The sequence below is a fragment of the Rhinatrema bivittatum genome, chromosome 15 (assembly GCF_901001135.1).
Source record: "Rhinatrema bivittatum chromosome 15, aRhiBiv1.1, whole genome shotgun sequence".
NCBI lineage: Eukaryota > Metazoa > Chordata > Amphibia > Gymnophiona > Rhinatrematidae > Rhinatrema > Rhinatrema bivittatum.
The window spans coordinates 46,873,133-46,895,013 of NC_042629.1; the positions used below are offsets into that span (position 1 = coordinate 46,873,133).

Below are 21,881 nucleotides of genomic sequence, written 5' to 3' on the forward strand. Positions count from 1 at the left end.
ATATTCAGTTTGACCTCAAACTGGAGGTTAGAGATGGAAAACAGAAATATCATAACTTAGCAGCAATAAGGAAGAGGGCCTTATACCTATCTGAATATTGGATTGGCTTTCTAGGAATTGGCTACTTTTAGTTTTCCAACATAACTTTCACACATGGCTGGCTTGGTGTTTTATTTTGTTGTATGTTCTTTGGTGACCTAGATGACCTAGGGCAAATGTGTCCTGGTAACCTTACAGCCAGTTGGGTTTTCAGGACATCTAGAATATATATGCATAAGACAAATTTGTGTATCAATGTATGTACGTTTATGCCCTGCATTTTTGTTGCGGACATCCTGAGAAGGGGCTCTGTGTGGGGTCTCCAAGACAGGATTGGGAAGCCCTAAGGCTGCTATGATCAATGGCTACTTAGCTTTCAATCACTAATAGGCCGATTCAGAAAACGCGCGGGCAAGTGCCTGCTCTCCTGGCGCGCGCACTCCTGGGCGAGTGATTCAGGAGGGTGGCCTATGCAAATTAGGGCCTGCGGTAAAAGGTGGCGCTAGGGACACTAGCGCGTCCCTAGCACCTCCTTTTTGACAGCAGCGGCGGCTGTCAGCGGGTTTGACAGCCGACGCTCAATTTTGCCGGCGTCTGTTCTCAAACCCACTGACAGCCATGGGTTCGGAAAACGGACGCCGGCATAATTGAGTGTCCATCTTCCGACCCGCAGGCCGATTTTTAATTTTTTTTTTACTTTTGGGGCCTCCGACTTAATATCGCAATGATATTAAGTCGGAGGGTACACAGAAAAGCAGTTTTTACTGCTTTTCTGTGCACTTCCCCAGTGCCAGCAGAAATTAACGCCAGCATTTGGGCATTTGCATGTTGCGGGCGCTATTAGTTTTGGGGGGGGGGGGGGGGGGTTGGACGCGCGTTTTCAACGCATTACACCTATTTTTCGACGCACTATTACCCCTGACGGGCCGATACAGTAAAGTCAGCGCAATTCACTATTCAAATTAGGCCAGGTGATAAAAACAGGCAAAAGCATATCCCTAGCGGCTCCTTTTGGACCGGAGCGGCGGCTGTCAGCGGGTTTGACAGCCGACGCTCAATTTTGCCGGTGTTGGTTCTCGAGCCCACTGACAGCCACGGGCTCGGAAACTGGATGCCGGCAAAATTGAGCGTCCGGTTTTCGACCCGACAGCTGCAGGCCAACTTCAAATTTTTTTTTTACTTTTGGAAACTTTCGGGGCCTCCGACTTAATATCGCCATGATATTAAGTCGGAGGGTGCACAGAAAAGCAGTTTTTACTGCTTTTCTGTGCACTTTCCCAGTGCCCGAAGAAATTAGGGCCTACCATTGAAAGCAAAATGTGCGGCTTGGCTGCACATTTTGTTTTCTGAATCACGTGGGAATACCTAATAGGGCCATCAACATGCATTTGCATGGTGCGGGGCGCTATTAGGTTCGGGGGGGGGGGAGGGCGGTTGGACACGCGTTTTCGGTCCCTTACTGAATATCGGCCTGTATTTTTAGGTATTAACATCGTTTCTTTTCGGAAAGGTTTTCAAGCTGACCTTCCTCTACCACATCAGTCTCTCCAGCTTCCCTCCTAGCGAGAGAGATCGTATTCCCAAACCTGAGACCAAAGCGTGATTTGGGTGCAGTCTCCCCTAAAGCAGCTGGGGAAAACCCCACAACCGGAAGAAGGAAGAAGGCGTAAGAAACAATCCCACCGACGCACACAAACCTCAGCAGGAGCTCCCAACCCCGAGAGGCCTGACGTCACAACACCCGCCTCCCCTTCCAATTACGGATTTCCTCCGACGCCCTCAGGGCACCGCCTCCTCCTTCCTCACAGCGTGCGCTCGAGCTGCCAATCCGCAGGCCCCGCCCTCTGTACGATAGAGGCTATTGCAGCGTTTCCGCCCCGCGCAGCGGCCCCTTGGTCCTGGTTCTCTTCCTAGCCAAATCCTGACGTCCCGGAAGTTGCGTAAGCATTTGCTCGGGAAGCGCTGGGAGCTCGCGGCTCGCGCACGGCCGAAGCTCCGCCGGCGGCTATGGAGGCGCAGCCGGAGACGGTGGCGGCAGACGGCGAGAACGTGTTGAACCTGTCCCGGCAGGGGCTGGAGACCCTGAGCGCGGAGTCGCTGAGCGAGGAGCGCCGGAGGGACGTGCAGCAGCTGCTGCTGCCTTACAACCGCTTGCTGGTGCTGCCCGCGGCCGTGGCCGCCTTCTCGCACCTGCTGCTGCTGGACATCAGCAACAACGGGCTGGCCTTCGTGGGCGAGGCGCTGCTGGGCCTGGTCAAGCTCCGGACGCTGCTGGCCAAGAACAACCGGCTCGACGAGTTCTCGCTGCCCAAGGAGCTGGGCAGGATGAGGCTGGAGGTGCTCAATCTGAGCGGCAACCGCTTCGAGGAGGTGCCCGGGCAGCTGCTGGAGCTGCGGACACTGAAGTCCCTCTCCATGGGGGGCAACCGGCTGAAGAGCATCCCCGCCGAGATCGAGAACCTGAGCAGGTGTGGCACTGGGAGGGGGAGGATGCATCGATCCAGCCATCGGGGGCTTTGGTGTCTCTCTAGAGTAAACAGGATCCCTGTTTCATATGGACTCCAAACCCCAACCCCTTTCGGTGACATCTACTAATGCGCTTTAGGGAAAGTGCCCATCTATTGACCCACCGCTAATTACCCACCCTTGGGTTTGAATCCACTTAAATAGATACTGAGCTCTTAAGCTGGGCACTAGATGCTATTTAGTTGACGGCGAACTGATGCAGTTCTTTAATTTATAAATCTTCTAAATAGCCTTTTTGGCCCTTTGGTTCTGTCCAAGCCGAGGTACAGTAGTAAATAACATGCGAAATTAAAGATAACTACACAATTAAAATAAATCAACAAGCAGTCAGGAACTTGTAGCTTGTACAGCTTTAAAAACGTAGGCGGGACTTGCAGGGCCTTTTTTTTTTTTTATGCTGCTCACCTCTGACCCAGTTCCTCGGTTTTAGAACTGTCAGCATTTAAGGCTTGAGAACCTTTGAGCTGGCACTTTTCCCCAGATCTTAAAGTTGAGCAACTGACTGAAGTATGCAAATGTAAGTGAAAGCATAGCAGGACATATTCATTGCGGGAACTGTTATCCTCGTGTTCCCCATCGTATTTTTTTACCTTCACAACATTATACTATTATACCATTGAAAGTGAGTTGAGGTCCTGTACGTGCATGCACTTTCTCCCTCTGAGTAGAATTCAAGGTCTATAAAAACGTAGGCTGTTTATTAGATTAACTCAATACGTTTGAGAGTGGCTTTCCAGAACTCCACTTCTTTCATCAGGTCAGTGAAGTAACGACCCTGGGTTTAAATAATACAGAATCGGCGAAGCATGAAGTTACAATTTACCTCACAATCGCAGCTCAGGAAAGGGATTGTATAGGGACAGGAGTGACAGAAACAGGAGCACTTTACAGTTCCAAGGGCCAGTGTGTGATAATGAATTTGTTTCAGAGTTTTTTGATCATCTTAATAAATCATATTTTTGTTCTTGGGTAGTCTTGAAATTCCTTTTAAGAGCTCTGATTGTGAGGTTAAGAGAATTAATGTCCCTCGAAGTGTGGCTTTGGTTTTCTCTAATGTCAAGGTTACATTTTTGTCCGTAATTTTTGGCTGATTTCCCCAATGTAACATCATATTCCTTTCATTAGATCGTATAAACTTTTTTCACGTGAAATAGCATGAGTGTGAGCTTTTTCCCATTGGGACAACTGTAGTTCCTTATTTATTTATTTCAGATTTTTATATACCGATATTCTTACATAAAATGTAAATCAAACCGGTTTACATAAAACAGTATAAGCAGGAAATATAATTCCTTTGTCTAATACAATAAACATTTATAATGAATCTATTTAACATGTTAAAGACAAAGATGAAAAACTTGGGGGAAAGGGTTAGTTACAAAGATAATATTGAATAAGGCACCAAGAGTTGCACGAAGGGGAGCACAAAGGGGAAAACATAGTTCCTTGTGATATGTACTGGCACAGTTTTTGTAGCAGAAGTGGAAAAATATTTAGAAACCTAGAAGTTAACCAAAACATTTAATGAACCAGGAATGTTTTTTATTTTTTCACTTTTTTTTTTTTATTTATACTTTATTAAAGATTTTAAACAATACAGTTGTAAAATCAAAAGAACAAATTTTGTATGCAAAGAAACAATATTTCCACAATATGCTGATAATGCCAGTAATAGCAGGGCTATTCCCTAAGTCAACTTGATTAATAGCAATTTATGGACTACTCCTCCAAGAACTTATTCAAACCTTTTTTTAAACCCAGCTAAATTAACTTCCCTAACCACATCCTCTGGCAACAAATTCCAGAGCTTTCCTAGCGTGTAGACAGATGTACTCAGGACCAGTGGGTTTATGCTCCCCTGCCAGCAGATGGAGACAGAGCAAGCTGACATCACAGTATTCTCCGTCTGCAGCAAATGGTGTACGTGGCGTCTACCTATGGGGATTGCTTTGAGCTTTTTGAAAGGAGAAATTTTAAATTCAGGAAAAGAGAGCCCCGCTCTCTTATGGTGATATCTAAAGGTCCCTCCCCCAGTTGAGAATTCCTGAGGCGATTTCCGTGGTCCCTAAGAGGTGTGCCTTGGTCCGGTAGCTGGATTTCCTGGCGTAGACTTAGTTGCTAGTGCAGCTGAAAGGCTGCGGGTGCAGGAGAGCAAGCATGGCGGTGACTGCAGATGTCCCGTCCCCCCCCCCTCCCCCCGCAGCCAGAGACCGTCTACTCAGCCGGTAAGCGCTGAGCTCGGGTAAGGTTTAAAAAAAAAAGTTTTACCAGAATCAGAGACAGTGGGATTTCAGGGTTTCCTCTGTTCTTGGCCCGCCATGCTGATGTTCTTTCCTGTTCCTACTGGGGTTGGGGAACTGGACAACCTGGCAGGTTGAGCTTCCCCCAGTGGGCTAGGCCCCGTATTTAGGCTTTTTTCTTGTGGACTGAGTAGTAGGCTCTCGCAGCCATTTTTGCATACTCGTGTGCATGTTCTGCTGCCCTCTTATAGGCCGTCAGTTTGCACAGTGTGTTGGCTCTGCGCACGTGTTGTGCACTGTTTTGGGCGCTCTTTTTACACACACACAGACTTTTTTATGCGCTTAACTTGGCGCATAGGTTGTGCGTGTGCCTTGCCTTCTAGATGCTTATTTTTTGGGGGGCACAAATCAGATGCGCGCTTACCTCCGCGATGGTGCCGATAAGCAAGAAGCCTAAGAGTCTTCCGATTTGTGTTGCCTGTCATATTAAGGCTTCTCAGCCTGACCTGGCTTCTAACCTGTGTCAGTGCTGCTCAGACACTCGGGGAGAGTTGCCTTCCTCGGATTTTGCTAAGCCTGGTTTTTCCGATTCTGACAGTGCTTATGCTTTTTCCTGTTTTCTTCAAATGGATCCTTTCGGTTCTTGAAGGAAGTATTTTTGGATAAAATAGCCTCTTTCACCTCGCCTGGATATTTTTGTATTTGTAATGAATCATACCCAAATTCTCCTTTTTTGATAGAATGGAGACCTGTAGCTGAATTCCTTCAGGTAGAACCAGCACATCTCAGCATGTAAGTTGCAGAACTGTGCACAATTCACTCAGGCAGAAGATTCCCTCATGACTTTGTTGAAACGCTGTTCCAACCTGGAACAGAATGCAACTTTTGCAAGTCCCAAATGAAGGAATGGTTTTGGAGCCTGAAGGAGTTGAATTAATGTGGCAGAGGCAGGATGAGGCAAATTAGTGATAGGGCGCTACAGTGCTAATGTTCTTTTGCATTTATGGGAGCTTGCGTTTTCATTGCACCCACTAGGTGGGGCTGCACAATGTCTGAGTCCTCCTTTCTGTAGTGGTGGGGAGGCTGTGAGTACTGCCTCTGCAGCATTTTTAAGCCCTGGCTGACCCACGGAGCAGGTGCCTGGTCTGGGAAGTGAACCTGGATCTTCCAAACTACAGTGCACCCTTAGGCTCTTGGTTCTGTCCTGGAGGCATACCTGGGATGGGCACAGTGAATATGCATGCAGATCTCTCTCATGCATATTCATTATGGTGATCCTGAAAACCAGAGTGGTTAGGTGTGCCTCCAGGACCCCTGCATTCGGCTGTCAGACCAGCCTCCGCTCTTGCTATCTGTCATGATTCCCTGTTGGCTTTTCATGTGATTGCATGGACGGAAATTGACTCATACATTGTGTGTTAGGCTGCTTTTGTTGACTGTTTTCAGGAACAGAACACTCTGTCATCCCTGAGGACAGGCTGGCAGCATTTCTGATATCAAGTTTGTGCTATTACGACAACAACATTCCTATCTCAGAGAGAAAACCAGGAGTATGTAGGGGAGGGAGTGAAATCAAAGGTTAGTCTTCTAATGCTGTTTAGCAACGGAAACCTGTTGATAAAGGGTCCTCTCTTTTTCTCTTTATGGGCGCATGATCAGTGCCTGTCAGCTGTCTCTGTTCCCCCCACCCCCTGGTGGGCTGATTGATTCCTGGTTTTACTGTATCATGCACAAATTCGCAGTTTCCCTAAGACATGTAGGGAACCCCCCATCACCAGCACTTCCAATGATAGCAAAACCTGAATACATCAGCCTGACAGGATAGCCAGCAGTTTTTGTTTTGTTGGTGTTCGCTGGCCCTGGTGGTGATCAGCTGGAAACAGGAATGAGAGCAGAGGTCATAGATTGCATGTATGCATGTTCCCTTCCCTCCCACCCCCTCCCTTCACACATGTGGAGCAACTTCTTGGCCATGTGTATCATTCAAACCTACATGCACTGTCTTGACCCTAGGGTTGCGAACTTTTCCACAGACCAGGTTTGGACACTCGAGCACCAAGGGCAGAGTGGGGTATTCCCACCTCAATTGCATAAATTTGCATATATTCCAAATCCTGCCACTTGGAACCCCTTTGCTGTTAGGCCTACATTATAATGCATGTTGGATCTCAGAAAGCACTGAATATACTGAATTATAATTACAGTATAGTAAACCTCTCATATCAAAAACAGCACTAAAAGCTAGCACTCAAACAATAACCCTACCTTTGAAAAAAGGCAATACTGCAAATATTACACCAAAACACAAATACGCCTCCTATTAGGAAAACAGAACAAGCCAGGCTGCTTTTGAACCCTACACAGAAACTACACACTGGCAGAATACCTCACTTTGGCCACACATGCCGAATGCAGACAGACCCTCACCAAATACAGAATAAAGAAATCATAAAGTATAAACAGAAACATGCAGACAGAGATTGAACTGGAAACTGCAATAAGCCACATCCTATATGTAGTGTAACAGTGGAAAAACAAAACACCAACATGCTTCATAAAACATCAAAAAAATTAAATATAAAACATCAATCATAATAGAAAAAAAAATACATATTTCAAAACAGCTGTCATATAAAATTTGTTTATAAATTTCAGAAACACCAATAAAATATTTCAAAACAGCAGTCATCAAATAATACCCAATAATTAGAATCAAGGATTAAAAAAAAATCTCCCTTTTTCTATACCTGAGAATTTTTAATTTCTAGTCACTCTGCAGCTGTTGTGGACTATTACGGGACAGGAGGGAGGGAAGGAGAAGGGGTCGCATAAACTTTCTCCTCTGTTATACACACAGGTTAATTTTCTCTCATACTAACACACACTCTTTTTCGCATGCTCCCTCTCTCACTTACGCTGTCCCATGCTCTCTCATTCACACACACACACTCCCTCTCTCATACATTCTCACTGACACATGTGCACACACGATCTCTTACATATGCTTTCACTGGCACACATGCTCACATTTGCATTCACTGACACATGCTTGCACTCATATGCTTTGGCGAGCACACACACACAAGTTCACATTTATTTATTTTTATTTATTTAAAACTTTCCTCTACCGACATTCATGGGGATATCACGTCGGTTTACATTGAACAGAGGAAACCATTAACTTTTAGGAGATGGAAATTAGAAATTACATGTAACGATGGGAGCTAGAACTGGGAGTAAGAGCTAGAGTAGCTGAGTCAGGTGCGTGCCAGGTTTGATAACAAATAGTAACATTTAACAGATAATTACAAAAGAGGTTTCACAATTATTTACATTATAGACAGTCTGAGGAGTAATAAGATGCTTGAGATAACATGTGGTGGGTATTAGGAGCAGTTTATGAGAGGAAATGGGGAAAGGCTACAGGTATGGGAGGTGGGGATATGCTCTGACACATGCTTGTGCTGGTGACTCCGGAAGCTCCTTTCTACCTCAAAGATCTTCAGCAACGCATGCCCCTTGAAAACGTATCTCAGTAGTGCATCAGTGATGTGCAGACAGACCATGGTAGGAGGCAAATCAGCAAAGAAGAATTATTTAGCAGGACGGGAAGAGGGAACTTGTGTTATTCACTGGTGCTCCCTGGGGACCCCTCCTGCAGCAGCAGACTGTACACTCTGGGTTACCTCAGGGTCGCTGCAGTACCCAGAGACTTGGTGCTGATTATCGGCACACCCAACAACTACAGGGTCACAGGAACAGGGTGGGTCTGTGTGCTGAAGAGTTTTTTTTAACTTCCCATGGCATCTCTGGGGAGAGGAACTGGCCAGCCTGGGGGACGGACACGGACACAGGGCTTATTTTCCATCAGCCAGCCTCACCGGCTTTGTAGTGACTTGGACTTGGTATGTAGGGATGGGAGACTCTAGGCCTGGGCTTGTCTTGTGCTGCTTTGGCCCTGGAGCCTATTATGTTTCTCCTTCGCTCTGTGCAGTTCGAGGTCTCTGCGACAGGCCGGGTTCTGCTGGCAGCGGGCAGGTCTCTCTCCCTCTATCGTCAGGCACAGCCCTTCTGATTGGCCCCTGGTATTACTGACTGGGTATTACATTATCTGGTTACCCTTGTAACCGGACACTAGAATTACCTGCAAAACCAGGTTATCTGGTCGAAAACTGGGCAGTTGCTCACCCTATTTGACCTCCGTGTCCAATTTTTGCATTTTTTTTTTTACTTAAAAGGTTTTCATCTGTCGTGTGTATGCATGCGTGCTTACTCACGATGCCAGCAGAAGTATGTTTGTTTATTTCAATTTGATTTACCGCATAATTAATAAAAACCAGTGCGGTTTACAAAGCATGCAAACATTTCTCTATTCACAATGGGGGAAAAAATAGCAAACACAGGTGACCATTTAACTGTACAATAATAATCCAAAAACAGACACGACATAATGAAAATGTTATAAATAGAATACTGCAGTAGAAATACCGATAAAACCTCAAGCAGCTGCAACGCAATTCAGTTGTTAAAGGTGTGAGAAGAGAGCCAGGCCTTTAAACTTTCCTACATCTTCAAGTCCAGCTCCAAGGCCAGAGTCAGGCGGAAGAGAGTTCCACATTGGGGGAGCTCGATAACGGAAAGCAGTTTGTCGAGTAGACTCTAAGCAAGCCCTACACCGGGAGCCCAGCAGAGGTGCTACACATTTACAAATGTATATTCTGCCTATAGCAGGACAACTGAGCTACGCGGATCACAACGAAACACTCAAAAGTAAAACAACAAGGGTGCCTGCAGCTGTGACTTTTAAGGCGGGGCCACAAACAGATCTGGTGGCCCAGCTGACCAGAAATATGCCGAGAAGCTGAATCTTTGCACCACATGTTTGCAAATAAATATCCGATGAATGCTTATCGTAAGCAGCCTGAAAACCAGGCCTCTTTGTAGGACCTCCCACACCATGTAGGCATTTTTCCCTTGGCTTCAAAGAGAATATGCTTCCCTTTGTGCTCTTGTACTTACTAGCAGATTTTAATTAGCGCTAATCTGTTATCCTGATAATGAAATCTTATGTCTGAGTACTTATCCGGCCAATGGTTTGCTGGTGCATAGGTTTGGTCAGGAAGCAAAGAGACAGAAGTTTTAACGGAAGAAACAGAAGTGAACTTTGACTGCATAAATACAGTGAGGTGAGCGCAGATGGAGGAGGGAGAAATGGGCTTTAGCGTTTGAAAGGTGGTAGGGAAGGCAGAGTCTTCAGAGCTGCATAGCAGCCTCCATTACCTCTCATTCACCCGTCTTCTGCCTGCCTTCCTGAGCATGGGCCAGTTGAGGACTTTGAACTGCAGCGAGCGTCTGTCTGAATGGGGCTTTGCTGTTTTGTGCCTGGGATGAATGTCCTGCTGAATGGGGGCCCCTTACTGGCTTCAGGGGGACGCTGCTTGGATGCTCTCTCTCTGCCACATCTTTCTAGGGGAGCTTAGAGCCCTCTCCCTGGGACGCTGGAGGATGGAGTGGGAACTTGGATTAATACAAGGAAAGATGAAAAGGAAGATTGAAACAAGAAAGGCGAGCGTGTGAGGGAGAAAATCTCTTTTGATAGATTCCATGGCTTCCTTCCCAGTAATCTTGGCTTTGCTCCTGCTGGGAAGCAGGAGGAATGTGGCGGTCAGCATGGTTTCAAAGCACATTAGGTCCTGCGCCACCTTACGCTATTGTCCGAGCACTACTTGTGGTGGGCCTGTGTGAATTAAGAGAGCAGGAGGATTGGATTTTCTTTTCTTGCTTTTATGATGTGCATCATTTAAATTCAGACTTCATCAAGTTTCGCGTTGCGCTGCAGTGCGAGTTACCCCCGGCTAGAATGGATGCTTGATGTGTTTGTCGCTGGCTACACGCTCTGAAACTGACCTCTGCAGTTCTTCCCTTCCCCTGTGCTCTGCTTGACAGAAATTTTAATCTGTTGTTCTTGTAACCAGAAATGCATATTTAACTTGGTTCAGTCAAGTCTTTCTGGGTATCCAAAGTCGCAGGCCATCTCGAAAGGAAATTGAATGCCTTACTGGATGTGCCCAGGATCGGTGCTGTAGCACTGCCTTGAATTCAGTTTAGGTTCACAGGGAAGTTGAAGCCGTGCCCTTCCCATCTGATGGGTGTGAGATTAGTTGGTGCCGTTAGTCCGGTTCCTATCATGTCAGTGACATTACCCTGACTGCTAGTCTGTGGAGTCTCATGCCAGAGCAATCCTCCGCTTCCTGGCAACTCTTCCAGAGAGGTTCGACCCTGTATTCAGGGCAGCTGGCACCGCGCTTTCTCTGCTTATTGGGGGATAAATTGAAGATGCTAGAACTTTTCACGGTCATGTAATTATTCATTTGCACGCCAGTTGCATGGACTCCTGCTATGTGTTTTGGAGCTAGGCCATGAGAATGGAAGCAGACTCTCACTGCTAGTAAAGTGCCCAGCCTTTTGCAGGAACTCCAGGGAATTGGACATCTAGAAAGATGGTGTTTGTGCACTTAACCGATAATTGGGCATCCCACAGGAGGGAGGGGTAGGCAAGGGGGACTGAAGTTTTTCCTGTCAGGAGCATATGGCAGATGATGTAACCCTATTAGCAAAGGCTCTCACAGCCTGCTAGCCTTTTTAACAGCTGTTGCATAAGAAACATTTGTTCACGAAGCGAAGCATAGAGTAAGGCTGAAAGCGAATGCTGTGCTCATCGGTGATAAGCGTGTCTTTTCCCTTGTAGTTATTTAGGTTACAGTTAGAGAAGCAGTAACTGCCCACCCTGCCTCTTGCACGTGCATTCACATGCACAAGGCCTAAAATAGGGGGTCCCAGAAGTAAATCTGAGTGTCTGGAGCCTCCCAGGAGGTATCATGCGCTGTATCTCGGTGCTGTGCAGTCCTTACATAGGAAATGGCAGAAAAAGACCCACGCAATCCATCCACTCTGCCTCGTTCAGGGCAGTAATGTAGTAACGTAGTATTGTCGGCAGAAAAAGAGCAGCTGGTCCCTCGCTCTGTGCAGGTTACTGCACTTAACATAGATTACCCTCTTCTTCATTTCCATCTTTTAGCCACCAGGGATCCTCTGTGTCTGTCCCATGCCTTTTTGAATGCCGTTACTGTTCCCGTCTTCGGGGAGAGCATTCTATGCATCCATCGCCCTTTCTGTGAAGAAATAGTCCCATAGCTAACTGAGGTCTCTAACAGTGAATTGCGTTTTGCTGCAAGTAATATACATTGTGAAAGAGAGAGTGCTTTTGCTTTTTTTTTTTTTTTTTTTAAATTGTAGTGGCATAAAACGTGTCTTTGTAATACACAATGTAGTTTAAAGGCTCTGCAAACAACTCAAAGCTCTGCAGCTCAAATTCTCACGGGAACTTCCGAAAATGATGAGACAACTCCTGTACTTAATGCACTCCGTTGGTTACCAATCGAGCAGAGAGCAGCGAGTAATGAAGCCCTCTGCTGAAAAATATATTCTCCCTCTAACAATTTACCATCCGAGGGAGAATGATTACTTGATGTCCCAAGTAACAAGATCATTAGGTGAGAGCGGCTTTATTTTGGTGCAGGCCTAAGTCTCTGCGACCATCTCCCGATTAATCTAAACAGAGGAGGACGCTATAAAGCATTCAGAAAAAAACAAAAGTCCCTCGTATTCTACAATTTATAAAACAAGGTTTTACCTTTTGTTCAGTTAGGTATTTGTTTTTCAAGTTTAATATATGATTGATTGCCTATGTCTTTAATTGTTAGGTTTGTTTTATCTTATTATTATGGATATCGTTAGTTGTGAACCACATATAGCCTTGGATACAGTGGTATATAAATATGTTTAATGTATCCTTTACTTTTTGTTTTGTTCTCCTTCCTATAACGTTTAAGTTTGGAGTTTCTGTATCTTGGCGGGAATTTCATCACCTCGATACCCCCAGAGCTAGCAAACCTGCCTTACCTGAGCTACCTGGTGCTGTGTGATAACAAGATCCAGAGCGTCCCCCCTCAGCTGGCACAGTGAGTACTTGGCTCTCCCACTTTCTCCACCTGACAAGGTTGGAAGGCATCGGTGGCTGCACGAATGATTGCTCTCGGCAAGAGGCAGATGGAAGGGGGGGAGAGGGTGCAAGCCTGGGTGGCTTCGTGATTGAGCAGTCTGTCCCTCTCTGCGAGGAGTTGGGTGGGGGGATGTCTAAAAGGTCAAGCAATCGCTCTTGGCTTGCGGCAAGGGGTGGGGGGGGATTAAGGTGGAGAACATCAGCGCTTGCATGGTTGATCGCCCTTTGGAGGGGATTGGGTGAGTGAGGGGGACAGTTGTGCAAGCGTGGGTAGAATTTCCTAATCATGGAAACAAGCCCGCCAGATGTTGATGAGATTGCATGCAGCCCCTCCATTGTATACAGATCTAGCTCATGAATACTCATTGTGGATATCCCGATATCTCTCAAGAACCAGAGTGGACTACTTCTGATCTATGGTAAGCGTGTCCCTGCTGCTGCTGGAGGTAGCCCCTCTTGCTCCTGGCCCTGATTGGATGCGTGTCTCTCCCTATTTTCAGGCTGCATTCGCTGCGCTCTCTTAGCCTGCATAATAACCTGCTGACGTACCTGCCTCGCGAGATCCTCAGCCTGATTCACCTGCAGGAGCTGAGCCTGCGTGGGAACCCGCTGGTAGTGCGTTTTGTCCGTGATCTGATGTACGATCCTCCGAGTCTTTTGGAGCTGGCGGGACGAGCCATCAAAAGCCGCAACATTCCCTACGCTCCCTGCGAGCTCCCGGAAAACCTCATTCGCTACCTGGATCTTGCCAGCAAATGTCCCAATCCTAAATGTGCAGGTAAGCTTTGTTCTGTACGTTCCTCCTTCCCCCACCTAGTGACAGATATCTGCTGCAGTGTTGTACTGGTTTCCTCTGGATGGGCAGTGATTAGACTTATAGAGAAGCCATAGTAAGCGTTGCACATTGGGGGTTTGTTTTAATTGCTGTTTTATAAAGGTATTGCATCTATGCACCTCTTTCTCTTTTCATTCCGAGCATTACTTGAGTGGATTCTAAATCCTGCTGCACCCACTGTGCATTAGGCCTCACTTTTATAGTGAAATAAACCAGTGCTTAACCGATGATGGCATTTGTTTTTCTTTTTTGTTTTCCGTGCGACCTGCAGTCTTTCCTTTCCTTTGTTTTTGGCGCAGCAGTTAACTCTTGATCTTCTGGTATTCGGCTGAATCAGATCTAGCCTATATTAGACAAAGGTACCTTGAGCCTTACTTCACAAGCGCCCAGGGGTTCCCTCCCAACTCAGCCTGGCCATCACCTGGGGGGGTTGGCCAGGGTTAGAGCCTGAATCTCGCCACTTTCTCCAAGAGCTGGGAATAGTCCTCTCACAGCACCCCCGGCTTGGGAATCTGACTCTGGTCTCCCATGTGGCAGTGCACAACAAATATACGGTCTGCACACCTGTACCTACCTTATTAGCTGTGGTGGTCAAAGTAGTGCAAGCCATAAAGATACGCTTATTGAAAAAACATTTTTAGAAAACTTTGCATCTGCATTGCAGGAATTGAACTGCAGCTTACTTCAGTTTTAATTGCAAATTAAAAAAAAAAAAACAAAACGAGATTTTTCATAGAGATTTCTCAACCTATGATTAGAACAGTGTGTGACACAGAATGTTTTCACACATTTATGAGGTCTTAGATATTTTGCCCTGGTTACACTGTATTGACACCCACAGTTAATAAGTTAGGTACAGATATAAGATGGTATTTTTGTTGGGCTTGTACACTACCTGGATTAGGTCAGATCTAGTATGCAGTCATTGCCATCCAACCACTGGGGCTGATCTTAAACAATGCTTCTGCTCTGGTTCTTGATAACCCTTGAAAGAAAGTAGAAATCCCAAATCTTAACCTGGCAATAGTCTCTTTGTTTCTGCTGTTTTCATCATGCATCCTGTATCCCTGCCTTTCCCCTCAGGTGTGTACTTCGACTCCTGTGTGCGACAGATCAAATTTGTGGATTTTTGTGGGAAATATCGACTCCCTCTGATGCACTATCTGTGTTCACCGGAGTGCTCCTCCCCGTGCGGCTTCAACTCGCAGAGTGAATCGGACTCTGAGGACGAGGCCATCATCGCAGCACGCAGAATGCAGAAGGTTCTCCTTGGCTGAAAAGAGACACACACAAAAAAACAAACAGTTGTACAAACCAGCACCTTAAAGAGAGGACAGTGCTTCTATTGATTCTGAGGCAGAAACTCTTCCAGTAATGTGAGGACCCGAACGTTTTGATGCAGTGGAGCAGTCGTTGCTCAGATCAAGAGCTTGTTGACCTCTGAAAACCCCTGCCCATTTGACAGGGTTTTTTGTAATCCAGTGCTGGTGTTTTTGCAGTGCCAGCTCCTGCTTGCCCTGTGCCTAGCTGTGTCCTGGATTTTTGTGTGTTCATGTTTTTGGTTTGGTTTTTTTATGATTTTTGAAAACTATGCAAAAATTGAACAGTGTCCAGAGGATATCTATCCATTGCTTGCAGGTGCGATATTTTGCCATTCAAAGAATGTCTTCCCCTGCCTTCCCACGAGATGCGACTGTGTCTGCATTCCATGGTGGCTGCCATCGATTGCACAGGACAAAGGCCACCAGCTCCTCTGCTGCAGAACAAGAGGAATTCCGTTCAGTAACTGAGGTGGAAGGATGCAGTCCTGGACCATTCCCCTGCCCTTGCTGTTATTGGACTGCTCACGATGTTCCCACCACCACTGGAAGCTCCCATCTCGGTGCCCGAGACACCGGCAAACTTTTCTATCGTTGCACAGCATTGTGCCTCCTGCTCACCCAGCGATGCTGCTGATTTGCTGCTCCTTCTTTCTCTGCCCTAGAGTAGCTGAGAGAGCCTCTTACCCTTGGTGTTTTATTTGTCACTTCAAAGCCTTTTTTTCTCCTTACAGTTCCTTATGACTTTTTTTTTTCTTTTTTTACCTGTCCAACGCATGCAAGGGTTGCTTGTGTGTGTGTGTTCAGAGGATGATAAAGTTGTTCTAGGGACTGACTGAGTTTAGGTCATCAAAGAAGGCAGAAAGTAGAAGGCCTTGCCTTGCAGGCATGGAATGAAAGGTGCTTCCAGGGGACATGGGGAGAATCCCCCCTGAAGGGGCCATTCACTAATAGCAGTTTACACTTTAAGTGCATCTTGGTTAAAGGCACATCTAATTTTTGCCTCTTGTATAATGGATGCTGTGATCCAATACCTTTTTAGAGTTAAGGCAAAGCTGGAATCACAGGTATTGTGAAAGGCAGTAGCTGCATAACTAGGTAGTAAAATAAATGTGATCGTATTAATATTTTAGGTAAGTGTACTCTGGGCATTGTATGGAAAGGCATGTCCTTGTCTTTCTCTTTAGTAGAAACCCATTGAGGTGCCACCTTCCTTTGAATTGCAAATGTCTCCAGACATTTACAATCAAAGTAAACCAAGCCCTGTGTTCTCTGTGATGCGTGCCGCTGCTGACATCACTGGCTTGTCTATTAGTGTCAAATTCTTGAAACGGGACGATCAGTAATCAGAAAAACTTTGAAAGCACCTCTCGTATAACTGCACCAGACCTTCAGTTTACAGAATGGACCTCAGTTGTAGCAATACATAAATGGCTTTCAAAATACTCAGGTGAAAACCATGGCATCAAAAGCCATGGAAAATGCCACTTCACCAGGGGGAATTGTGGGTACGTGCCAGCTTCATGTAATCCATCTATCCCCAAATCTTCATAAATTCCAAAACAGTCAGTGTACAAACAAAAGAACTTGAGAAGTGGATAAAAGAAAAATATTAATTGGCTTCCAAGTTTATAGCTAACGCATCTGTTATTTTGAAGAATTCTTCCAGCCTCGGGTTTAAAGGCATTAGTGCATTGATCTTGAAATCTAGCATTCAGGCACATTAGAATTCAAGGCACAAAACTGACTTCATTGGAAATGGGACTATTTCTGGGGGTAGACACCTCATGGGTTTTAAACAAGATGACTCTAGGCAGACATTAAAAATCCGAGAGAGCCTAATGTGCCCACCATGCTTGCACTTCAGTTAGGGAGATAAATTTCATTTTAAAAAGTATCTGTTTTTAAACTTTTAACATTATAATGGTTAATCATTTTAGCTATTTGTTATGGAGGGTGCAGTACCAGAGTGGAGCACAAGCAACGTGGCAGCCGTGAAGCTGTGCGAGATGGAGGGAGAAGCAGCAGCCACTGAAACTTGTCTGGCCTGGCGCCATGATGATCCCGGGGCTGGACCCGGTTCAGGGCCTGCCTTCAATCCACCTTCTGTAGTATGTAGCATCAGCTTTGGCCTCAATCGCACCCTTCCCTGAGGGCTCTAGGGCCTGGCTCCTGCTGCTGTGATAGAGCCAGTATATTAAATGGTTAAATAGCAAGGCCCAATAGTAAATGTTTAATATTTTATATCTCTAGGTTCAAATAGAGATGCCACCCTGAAGATCAGCATGTGAGAAACTCAAGCAAATTGATCAAGGTCTTCATTCAGACGTGCCATGTTCTACAAACAGAGCGCAGCTAACTCATGCACATTAACGAGATGCCAAAACGTGCACAAACCTATGAACGTGAACCTTACACTGAAACACATCTACTTTATTCACAATGAAAAGCCATGGTTTTCTCACATATCTAAACCATAGCATCCATCCTAAAGCATCTTAGCATGCAGTCCAATAGTTTACCCAACTACTTCACAAGGATCCCAAAACGGCTACTGGAGACTCAAGGTATTGTAGAGCTGTAAAGCCTGAGCTAGAAACAGAATAATGTCCAGGAAATAAGAGGCGTCTTTATCAATAAAATAAATATCCACTAAGGGCTAAGGAAAACCCTCCACATCTCTCAGAAAAAACAGTTATGCTATAGAGTGCAATGTGAAATCTGACGATTAGAATTCAAAAACGTCTGAGTCACAAAGCAAAAGAAACCACTGGCACCTGGTACAGCCAAGAAGTAATGTAAATGAGATCGAGCGTGTGAAGTCTAAATTTAGAAAAAAAATTAAGCAGCCCAACTCATAACATAGAAAGTCTACATCAGCTCTCAAGCTCCTGGAAAGACAGTTTGGTATTAAACAGTATTAAATATAGTAAGAAACAAGCTGACACGTGGAGCCTCTTAAAATAAAATAAAAAAATGTGCAGGTGTCTTGTTAGCATGGTTTTGTTTAGAACCTTTCTTTCATATAGGCCTACTCTTTCTGCTCATTGTCCCACTCTTCTAGGGTCCAGGGAGGGGATCCCCTGGCAGTTCTGACAGCCGTGGCACAACCCTTTTGTTATTTGAATTTGCCTTTTTCTAGACCATATCTTGTTTGAATATTAGTTTTGGATAAACTTGTCGACCTTGCTGTTTTCAAAGACACCTCAACCATGCGTGTAGGACAGCAGGCAGTGCCCTCTGCACAAATGCATTGGGTTCCTTATTAGCAGATAATTATTATTGGATTAAACATGCATCAAGTATGAGTTGACAGCAGCTCTCCTTTTGAATGTGATTCAGCTAGAGCGAGGGTGGTGTCATTAACTTACTCTTCAGGGGCATCCAGTATTTTCCATTCAAGGAGTTTTTCCATGGACTAAAGTGAAAGTCGCAGAAACCTCATTTCATTGTCTGTCTGATGCCAAGGAGACTGAATCAATTTGTTTTTCCACAGAGCCCGGGAAAGCATAAACTGGTTTGTGAATCTGAGGCATACATATTGTGGAAGGTTTTGTGTTTTTATTAAATATAATTTTACAGATCTGTGATCGTTTTGGAGTTTTGGGGATTTTTTTTGCAAATATTTGTTTTGTCCAGTGCATTCACGTTGTGGCTTTGCTAGATTGTCAGTGCATTTCCTGGCCTTAAGGGCAGTTTGCTTTATTCTGTGTGTTCAACCTTTGCACTTTGGTAGCAATGTGACGTACAGTGTACTAGTTTTGAGCCAAAAAGGATGTGCACATTGGTAAATGAAAAGCAAATTCTTCCAGTAATCAAGATGACAAACCATGCAGGGTCCTGTTTAAATGGAGAATTTGAGTGATTTGCATGGGCCGGAGCTTCCTCTGTTTTATCATGACGGACGTCTTACCTTAAGTAAAGGCTAAATATATCACCTAATGTGTGATACATGATCCTTAATTCGAGGAGTAGGTGCAGGTTGCAAATCTTGAGTTCATCCTTCAGCAGGGAATGTCCAGTGGCATACAATGTACACAAGACATGTAAAATGAATATTTCAAAGTATATCTTGTCTGTCATAAGTAGTTGCGTTTGGTTGTTTGGCAAAATGGGGATGTTTTACCAGACCTGAGACTGTAATTGTGGCCAACATCTTTTGGCTTGCTCTTTGCTGGAGGACTGCCCTGACACAGCGGGTGATCTTGTTGAGGCCAATTCAAGAGCGCTGAAATGTGCTTATCGGTGAAAAGAAATATGACTGGTAGATGGACACGAGAAGATAGAGCTAATGTGGTGTTGGTTCTGGATGGGACAGATTTCTGTCTCTTGCTTTGGTGATGCATTTCAGCTTCATTTATGGGGAAAAGTTGGATTTCTTGGTTAATCAGATTAGGCAGTTCAAGCAGTTTCCCATGAATAATGCTGAGATGGTAGCTCAAATGGTTGCATTGTTCACGTACTTGGTACAAAGGAAATAAATACGAGAGCATCTGCTTGGTCAGTTGATCTCATTTTAGATGTTGGACTGTCACCTTTTTTTGCACTTAAGAGCCTGAATTTATCAAAGGGTTTTCTTCCATTTTGTTCCTGTAGGAAGAACTCACCACAGATTCTGCCTTCCCCCTGTAGTTCCCTGTACCCAATGGGGCATGTGCCATTGTATCCTTCGTGTAGCTGCCTTTAAAACAGGTTTGGATAAGTTCCTGGAGGAGAAGTCCATAAACTGCTATTAAGCAAAAGGGGAATAGCCAGTGCTTGTTGATGGCATTAGTAGCCTGGGATCAATTTTAATGTTTCAGTACTTACCAGGATGCTGTGCTTGATGGACCCTCTGTCTGGTCCAGTATGGCACCTTCTTATGTTTTTATGCACTGTATGCATCCAGCCAGCCTTTTCTGGTGTGCCAAGCCCCTGTAACATAGAAACATAGGTCTTTTTCTAACGGCCCATGCAATCTGCCCAGGAAGCTCCCACACTTATTTTCCCATACTCATCTGTTTCACCGACCACCTTGTTGGTAACTGTTTGAGGGACTTAATCAACACGAGCTTATGACCCGCACTTACTTGGGAGTTCCTCGTTCATGGGGAAATTACTGCAATCCCTATCACGAACGGGGTTTACCCGCTCCTGTCGGCGAAGGGTAGACACACGCTGATCCATTCACTGTAGCGCGCGTGCAGCCCCGGACATCTAAGGGCATCACAGACCTGTTATGGCTCGATCTCGTGTGACTGAACACCACTTGTCCCTCTAAGAAGTTGGACATCGACCGCTGGGGGTCGCGTAACTAGTTAGCATGGAGGAGTCTCCTTCGTTATCGGAATTAACCAGACCAATCGCTCCACCAGCTAAGAACAGCCATGCACCACCACCCACAGAATCGAGAAAGAGCTATCAGTCCTTTCTGTTTCCCATGCTGTATGCAATTGTGTGCCATCTTGCTGAGAACGGTTTCTACTTTTTCTACTTTCCTCCTGTTTTGTACTTTGGGGGGGGAAATTGTGAGTGTTTTGCTTCAGTGTATGGTAAACATAAGTGACAAGTAAACATACGTTTTTTGTTTTGATCCTGTACTTGCAAAGAGCTTGAGTCGAGTCCTTTTTAACTGGTGTGTAACACCTTGGCACAGATGGCTAAAAACTTTGACCTGAGGTTTACAAAGACTTGTCTGATCTTAAAGTGCCTTACAGAATTACTTGTACGTTTTGCTAGACCTGTGAAATTCTTAACAGTATTCCAGTGAAAGTTATGAACTGATTAATAAAAAAAAGCACTACACCGTTTTTGAATGAATTTGTCATTTAACATTTGGGAGACAGGCTACTTCGTGTGCCGATATCTTTCTGCTGGGTGCAAGTGCAGCGAGTTTGGACTTGGCTTGCTCTACTATGTGCAATTATCCCAGTCTCCAAGCTGACTCTTAACCCCTAAGAACAGTGTGGTAGTTTTTGAGCCAAAAAATTTGCACCAGTAAATGAGCAGCAAATTATTCTGGTCTTGGGTGCTAAAACGTTTACATTTGAACAAAATGTCATTTTTTTCAGTTTGTGTCCTGCGAGAGATGAGTATCTAAGGACACCCAACAAGGTAGAGCAATGGACAGGCAGACAGAGGCATATGCACCCTTGTGAGACCTATCCAAGAAAACAGTTGAAAGACTATAGATTCCAAGTTGCTGAGCAGCATGTGTGACTTAATTCAGTGGCCTTCAAAACTATGGATCTGGATCCACCAGCACGACCACAGGAAAAGCAGAGCTAAGCTTGTGGCACTGAGCTAACAGGGTGCAGGCATGTTCATGAGAGGATGGAGAGAGATGCAGAGGCTAAGGGCACTGATGTGCTGTGATGGATATGGAGAGGAGGTGGTGAGGTCACTAGTAAGACTGTAGAGTAGCAGGCATGAAGCTTTAAACCGAGCTGGGTGTAGGGGCGGCCTACCTGGATGTCCTATAAACTGAGAAGATCTACACTATCTGGTAAGTTGACAGATATCTCTTCAGCGTGATTACTTACCCAAAGGATACATCCCTCTTTAATAACAGAACCTTGTAATAATTGGGCACATGTTCATATTCTAAGGAATTGGTTTGTATTAATAGTCACCCAGTTGGTTAGTGTTGAATTGCTTGATGGTCACATGAGACTCATTAGTAGAATCTTTAATCCCATCCTTCCCTTTAGAAATAAATGTACAAGTGAGAACCCGCTTGCTGCTTTCCTCCCCCCCCCCCCCCCCCCCACCACCACCACACACACACACACACACACACACTTCTCATTTTGCCACCCTCTTTAATGTCTATCTGACACCTATCATCAAAGGGCCCCAGTGCATCTGGCCTCACACCAGCT

The 21,881-nt window shown here is 45.3% G+C and overlaps 1 protein-coding gene across 1 annotated transcript; it reads left to right on the top strand.

Annotated features, from left to right (window-relative positions):
* The first annotated feature begins 1,919 nt into the window (after window positions 1-1,919).
* On the top strand, window positions 1,920-20,810 carry LRRC58 (leucine rich repeat containing 58). Its single transcript, XM_029578231.1, has 4 exons — window positions 1,920-2,507; window positions 12,698-12,826; window positions 13,368-13,645; window positions 14,786-20,810. Exons 1-4 carry the CDS (start codon window positions 2,047-2,049, stop codon window positions 14,977-14,979), a joined length of 1,062 nt encoding a protein of 353 aa, XP_029434091.1. The 5' UTR covers window positions 1,920-2,046; the 3' UTR covers window positions 14,980-20,810.
* Window positions 20,811-21,881: the final 1,071 nt, after the last annotated feature.

Coding starts and splice junctions, on each gene's coding strand:
- LRRC58 (XM_029578231.1), top strand. CDS start 2,047: ATGGAGGCGCAGCCGGAGACGGTGGCGGCAGACGGCGAGAACGTGTTG. Junction 2,508..12,697: donor GAGATCGAGAACCTGAGCAG/GTGTGGCACTGG, acceptor ATAACGTTTAAG/TTTGGAGTTTCTGTATCTTG. Junction 12,827..13,367: donor GTCCCCCCTCAGCTGGCACA/GTGAGTACTTGG, acceptor CCCTATTTTCAG/GCTGCATTCGCTGCGCTCTC.